Genomic DNA, 7423 nt, shown 5'->3' on the forward strand with positions numbered 1-7423 from the left:
ATTTATTGGACTTATAAAATAAAATTGTGATTTTTGTGCTTTATTAAGCTAGGTTAGGTTTAATTATGGATCAAAACTTGTGTTTTATTTCCTTCTAGGTTCTACCTAGCCCAAAATATTGAAATAGACGAATGTGGGTCCAATTAGAGCCCAATTAGGGTCCTAAACCCATGATAGTCCAATTGGAAGCTTATTGGTCCATTTGGATCCAATAAAGAAGTCTTAGTCCAAAATGGACTTAACCAAAACTTCTAGGGTCTCCAATTGTTTGATGACTATCTATAGTACTTGTATCTTGTATTTGGTTAAAGTTTTTGATTCACATTAACTTGAATGTATAGATTACATAGCTTAAAATTCACAGTTGTGACAGATATCTCTCATATTCCTTGTTCCACCTCTCAGGCTCTATGAGATTCCAATTGGAAATATGTCATGGATATTGAAATGGATGTTCTTCAGTCCAATCTCATTGGGGATCTCGTCCCCCTCCCATCCACGCCAACATTGTTGGCATTAGTGGTTATACCAACACAAGTTCGACAATCGTGGAAAACTTGATCGTTACAATGGTCGAGTTGTTTCTCATGGGTTCTCCTAATAAACTTGATTATATTTTAATGACACTTTCTTCCCATCCATCAAACTGACTACGATTCATACGGTTCTCCGCTTTGTAATTTCACGTCATTAGCCTATAAATCAATTTGATATAAAAAGGTGTTTAGTTATGGTGACCTCACTGAAGAGGTTTAGATGAAAGAACCTCATATATATGTTTATGCTCAACATCTAAACTATGTATGTCGGCTACATAAATCCATGTACTGTCCCAAACAAGAACCTTGTGCTTGGTATTAATGATTCGTTGTATACATCTCCTCTATTAGATTTCATAACAATCACTCTGATAGCTCTCTCTTCAACGATGATCATGGTACAAATACGGTCTATCTCCTTTTTTTTTGATGATATGATTCTCAATATTTGACCGATCTGTCTCCCGTTATGATGGTCGTATCTTAGTTATCCTCTGAGTTTGTATTGACAAATTTAGGACTTATTTTGGTATTGCTGCTACTCGGACGTCACATGGACTTTTTCTCTTTCAGACAACCTTTGTCAAAGAGATTCTCTCTCATGTTGAGATATCAATCTACAATACATGTAGCATCCTCATAGACACTAAGCATAAGTTTCCGTCTTTGGTAAACTTGTGGCTGACTCAACCCTTTTTCGAAACCTTTTCGGTGTTCTTCAATATATGACATTCACTATTCCAGATAAATTTTGTATGAGATTCAACAAATCTACCTATTTGTGTATGATCTTTGCAAACCTCACTTTCTTGCCTTCAAGCCATTTTGCTATATCTTCAAGGTACTACTTTGCATGGTATGTACATACGTTAATAATCATGTTAACCGTTTGGTTTCTTATTCTAAGACACGTTGGTCAACATTTGGATTCTGTGTTTATCTTGGTGACAACCTAATCTCTTGGTCCTACAAACGTCAACACGTCGTGTCCAACTTAAGTAATGAAGTCGAGTATATGGGGTAGCTAATGTAGTTGTTGAAGTCGCATAGTTTATAACCTCTTACCAAATTGCCTTGTCATTTAACTCTTATTAATTCTGTTTTTTGTGACAATGTTAGTGACATGTACTTGACTTCTAATCAAGTGTAGCACCAAAGAACAAAGACTTACATTTTGTTAAGGAATGTGTTGTCATTAGTCGTGTAAGCATGTTGCATTTTCCATCTACTCATCAATTTGTTGATATATTTACAAAGGGTCTTCCTACATGGCTATTTCTATATTTTCAAAATAGTTTAAGCATACTTGAACCTTTTCCACAAACTGAGAGGGAGTGTTCGTTTGTATTTATTTTTAATACATTTATAATGTATATTTCTTTGTGTAAATAGTGTATATTGGTTGTATTATTTAAAACAATGAAATATACTACAAACCCTAATGGGTATTTTTAGAAACCAATAATAATGAAATCTCGATAAATGAAAGTACTTGCCTAAATAGGATGCTACACGGGAATATTATATTTGAGATAAATGTTTTCTCTTACAAATTATTTCCTAAATTTAAGTTATCTAGGTAGCTTTATTTCATTTCCTAGATTAGTACCTTTTAAGATTGAAGTTTATTTGTTAGAGCTTAAAATTTTGGTATCTCAATAATTAATATAGACATACTTCTATAAATTGTTATCATTATAGTTTATGTTTCATTCTAAAGTTGCAATGCATTGAATGGTATCTCAATAATTAAAACTCTACATTCAAGTTTATCAAATATTTTCTACAATGTATTAAACTTTATAATAAAACATGTATTTAATAATTAATGTTTTTTTCTATTGAAAGGGTTAATGGGCATTGAACTTCAAATCCATTAAATACCAACATGGTATCCCACAATAATAGAATTTAATTTATTGAATACCAATTAGATATGTCACATCATTAAATTATCGTATTCAACTGTATTATGGATGCTCTAAAAAAAACAACCGGCTATGATAGAAAACTATCACTAACACTTATTGACTTTTGGAATTATATGAAGTTATAAATAAATAATACACTAAATATGATCATAATAAAGTATCATATTAACCAAATGGTTTCTAACACAACGGTATTCGATGTTGTCTTGCCTCCATAAGGTTAAAGGTTCAAGTCGCGTCAGACACATTATGTGAAATTACTAGCAAGAAATTGACTGAGTTGGCCTTGCTAAACCCATTGGAAAGGGCTTTATGACAACCAATGTTGTTGCTCTTTTAGAAGATTGCGACACTTCAACTTGTTTTCTATTTTATCTGTGATCCGTTGTAAAGAAAATTATAACCCGAATTGACCCGTTATTAATAACTTAAGCATCTAAATTGGCTTGATAGAATGTAAATGAACACCTTAACAAAAAGCTATGAACCAAGGCAAAAACAGACACTGTGTGGTTTGAGTGAGAAATCACCAAACATGTGCTCGATATAATATATTTAGAAGCTTAGTTGTATAACAAACATTAACTTCTCAAATGAAATACTTCACCATTTGAATTTCTTTCTGTTTAAATCCACATTTCTCATAAAAAGCCTTATTATCATCACTACAATCAAGAATCACCTTATAACAACCATTAGAACGAGCATGATCCGCAAGAAAACAGACCACTTTCTTCCCTAATTGCAACCCTCTTGCACTCGAATCAACCACAATGTCCTCAATATGTCCAACTTTCCCACACCCCCTTATGAATTTCTTCTCAATGAACACGCTCCCAGTTGCAATGATCTTTGATGACGTGGCATCTTCAATCACACAAATCACATGATCATCGCCGCATGATTTGAGCTCTTCAAATCGGTTTTGGAATTCTTCATCTGATACAGGATCACACACTGTAAGTTGCTGTAGAAGTTCCATGAATCCCTTGTTCTTGTCTGTTATCTCCAACTTTCTAACTTGATATGCTTCTGCTTCATTGGAATCTTTGTTGTTTTGCATCTTTCTTGACTATTTGATTATATTGTAGACTATGTAAGAAAAAAGAAACGAATTATTAAACCAAATAATAAACGAATATTTCTTCTGTTCCAAATCAGTTCTTGGATTTTCTTTTCTTCTCCTTGAATTCCAGAGTAGGTTTTCTGTTTCCAAAAAAGTTATGAACTTTGTGTAGCTTTTGTTATTGTTCGTTTGTAGTGGATCAAGGAAATTATTCTGATTTTGATTTTAAGGTGGAAAAAGAAAAGATTTATGATTTAGCTCTTCAATCCCAAACAAGGCCTGCGACATTTTTCATTTCCGCAACAGGATTGTATGCCGTTTTTTTCTGTTTTCAAAACTATATCCCTACCAATTAGGTTTCGATTTTCTACAACTCACACAAAATTAATTAGTGACAATTGACAATAAACAAATGAACTTTTAACAAAACGTAATGTATGTTAAAATTCCCAAATTAATAAACCCTAAATAACTAATTATCAAGAAGTAACAAACAATAATGGATTTCGAAAACAAAAATGAAATACAGAAATACCTCAAACTTAGAGGCGGCAGAAGACGGTGAGCGGATCCGGGCGGTAGGAGGAGTGGAGGCGGCGAGCCGACGTTGCTCGAAGAGAGAGAGAGAGAGAGAGAGAGAGAGAGAGAGAGAGAGAGAGAGAGCGCTTTTTGAGGAAATGCGTTTTTTCATTCCGATTTGAGAGACAAACACGTTGTTTTTATTTTATTACTTTTTTTAAGTTAATTTAAAAAAAAAAAAATCAGATTAGAGAAAGTGCAAAAATAATCATTGTACTATTTATTTTAAAGATAATGATTTAAAATTATAATATATTTTTTGATTTTTACATATTTGGTTATTCGTTCATGTTTATTCTTTCAACTTTTTCAATTGTATACATTCGGTCGTTATAACTGGTTATTCCAAGTTCGACGGGAAAAATGACTTAATTGTGTAATATATTTCTCATTTTGTACATATTTAGCGCTTAATATTTTTGTATATATTTAGTCCTTCATATTTTTTTGTTTCAAAATAAGTTATTTTTGTTTTTATACTCATTCAATACTTATGAATGATTTCTTTAGGTTTTTCCTCACGACATCTTATGCGAGACAATCATTGATAAAGTGTGCGGTGCTGTTGATGTTTATATATAACGTCTCATTTTCACAAACTAAAATTTTCATTATTAAATAAGGCAAATGAACACTATAAATCCATTATTAAGAAAAAAAAACTTTTATTCCAAAATACATTTATCGAAAATCAGAGTAATATGAGAAACTCGGAATCCTCAATATTAATGATGAGTGTGTATAATCATGTCTTCGCCTTCCGATGATCAATTATAGAACCTGAAAACATAAACAACTAGGTAGCATAAAGTTTAGTGGGTTACCCCTAAAATACCCGATACAACAAACATATTACCATGCATAACAGACCTACACTCATCAGATTGGAATATCTTAGCCCAATCAGTCATCGGACTGGAATACCAATATGCAACAGGTCCAATCAGTCATCGAATTAGAATACCCAGGGTTTATCGGCATGCCGTCTTAACCCAACCACTCTTCTTGAGCCTCCATGCCTACGACTTACAGTCGGCTCGCACCAAGTATCTTAACCTACGGCATATACCTATCCCACCACCATATGACTATCCCACGTAAGATGTCGTGAGAAAACTCTAAATAAATCATTCATAACTACTGAATGAGTAAAAAACAAAAATGATTTTGCAACAAAAAAATTATTAAGGACTAAATGTAACATCCCAAATTTCGAGTCCAAAAAAAATTCATTTTAATTAACTGATTATAAAAACATTCATGTAAAAATTTATCATTTCATAAATCAACACATCATGTCTGAAAACCCAAATCATAAAATAGTAACATGTCAGAGTACAATCTCAGAATATCTCAAGTGCGGAAAACCAATGCGTATGTGTATGATGTGCTGCTACAGCGCCAGGCCCTTCCCCTTCGCTGAAGAGGTACCTGAAACCAAAACTGTAAACTGTAAGCACGAAGCTTAGTGAGTTCCCTCATCATACCACATACCATAGAATCACATAACATACATATACCGTCAGGCATATATGGGTGCCCGACCTACCCCTTCGGTCCTGTCGACCGGATAATGTCTAACATATTTGGGCGCTAGCCTCCCCTTCGGTCCTATCGACCGAATACTGCCTAGCATATCTGAGTGTTGGCCTACCCTACGGTCCTGTCGACCGGATACTAGGTACTATATCACCCCCTACTACTACCACATAATATCATATCACATATATCATAATCTGGCTAGCATGGCTAGGTACTAAACTACACCTTCGGTCCTATCGACCGGTAACCAAGGACTATTTCACCCTTACTACCACTATCACATAACATCATAACATGCTAGCACATAAAACATAACAGGTAGCAGCAAACCTAGATGAATATCACAAAGACAATAATCTAACATACAACTCCTACTAGTGGGCCAGCATTGTAACCGTAGACCTACCGCTACTGAAAGGTACCTCACCTCGTACGAGTAGATGCTGATAATCTGCATGGGAAATCTCTATCTACTGCTACTCTGGAAACCCTCTGGCTATAATCCCCACAAAACACTCAGTCAAAATCTGATATTTACTCTTATGGTAAAATGACTATTTTACCCCTGACCAAGTCAAAGTCAACTTCCAGTAGACCTGACTCGCCGAGTTGGGCCGCCAACTCGTCGAGTCCCTATCCTTTCGTCTGGCCTTCTTCATGCCTCAACTCGTCGAGTTTGGCAACAACTCGACGAGTTCTCCTTCTAAAATAACTCCGAATGAACCTTCATCCGACTCATCGAGTTGTATGAACAACTCGTGGAGTTCATCTTCATCAAATGCACCAGTCCTGTCCTCTACTCGCCGGGTTATATGAACAACTCGTCGAGTTTATCTTTAAGAGTTGGAAGATTGCTTTGGACTCGACGAGTCCCAAGAACAACTCGTCGAGTCGCTACTGTCCAAGTCCCATTCCTCCAATTCTGGTGTACAACTCTTGTCCAAATGATAGATCTAGGCTCCAAAGATCGATCTAGCATGGAAAGTTACAAACTTTACGTGCATGCATGGGAAAATGAGCTCAAATGGCTCAAAAGGGGCTTCTAATATGCATGGGGCTTTTAATGGGTTCAAAGACAGCTACTTTATGCCTTAGGGTCCCTTAATGACCTTGGATCTGAAGCCTTAGCCTCCAACCATGCTTTCAATCATGCTTGGTTGCCAAGAATGACTCCCAGAAACCCTAGTTTCCTTCAAGAAGAGATCTAGCTTAGTAATGGACAAGGTGTGAGCCTTATACCTCAGATGGATTGTGAATGATGCTCAAGCTCGAATTCCTTTGGCCTCTTCTTGTTTCCTCAAGCCTTCCCTTCCTTCCTTTGATCACAAACCACCAAGATCAGTCAAAAGCCTATAGATCTTCACACACACACAACTAGGGTCGGTATGGAGGGTTCTGGATGCAGTAGGGACGAAAGGTGGTTGAATGAGACATTTAAATAGGGTGCAAACCCCTAAGATTAGGGTTTTGTCTAGACAGTGCGGACTCGTTGAGTTCGGGCGCCGACTCGTCGAGTCACTCACTTAACTCCCGTGTCCAATCCGCTTCTACTCGATGAGTTGGGCCACCAACTCGCCGAGTCCCAGGTCAAAATGAGAAATATACCTGGATAAAATACATACCAGGAAGCGGATGCTACAAATCTCCCCCACTTACTTTAGACTTCGTCCTCGAAGTTTGCTGCTCGTTCTTGGAAAAGCTCTGGGTAATGCTCCACCATCTCATCCACCGGCTCCGAAGTCCATTATGGGCCCTTCCGGTGCTGC

At 36.1% G+C, this 7423-nt stretch overlaps 1 protein-coding gene across 1 annotated transcript; it reads right to left on the reverse strand.

Moving 5' to 3' along the window:
- Positions 1 to 2983: 2983 nt before the first annotated feature.
- GNA1 (glucose-6-phosphate acetyltransferase 1) lies at positions 2984 to 4227 on the reverse strand. Its single transcript, XM_079011771.1, has 2 exons — positions 4072 to 4227; positions 2984 to 3562 (listed from the first exon to the last, which is right to left on the reverse strand). The coding sequence occupies exon 2, from the start codon at positions 3531 to 3533 to the stop codon at positions 3060 to 3062; it is 474 nt and encodes a 157-aa protein (XP_078867897.1). The 5' UTR covers positions 3534 to 3562; positions 4072 to 4227; the 3' UTR covers positions 2984 to 3059.
- Between the last annotated feature and the right edge of the window lie 3196 nt (positions 4228 to 7423).

The sequence above is a fragment of the Lactuca serriola genome, chromosome 7 (assembly GCF_051521515.1).
Source record: "Lactuca serriola cultivar US96UC23 chromosome 7, Lser_US96UC23_V15, whole genome shotgun sequence".
In the NCBI taxonomy this organism is placed as follows: Eukaryota; Viridiplantae; Streptophyta; class Magnoliopsida; order Asterales; family Asteraceae; genus Lactuca; species Lactuca serriola.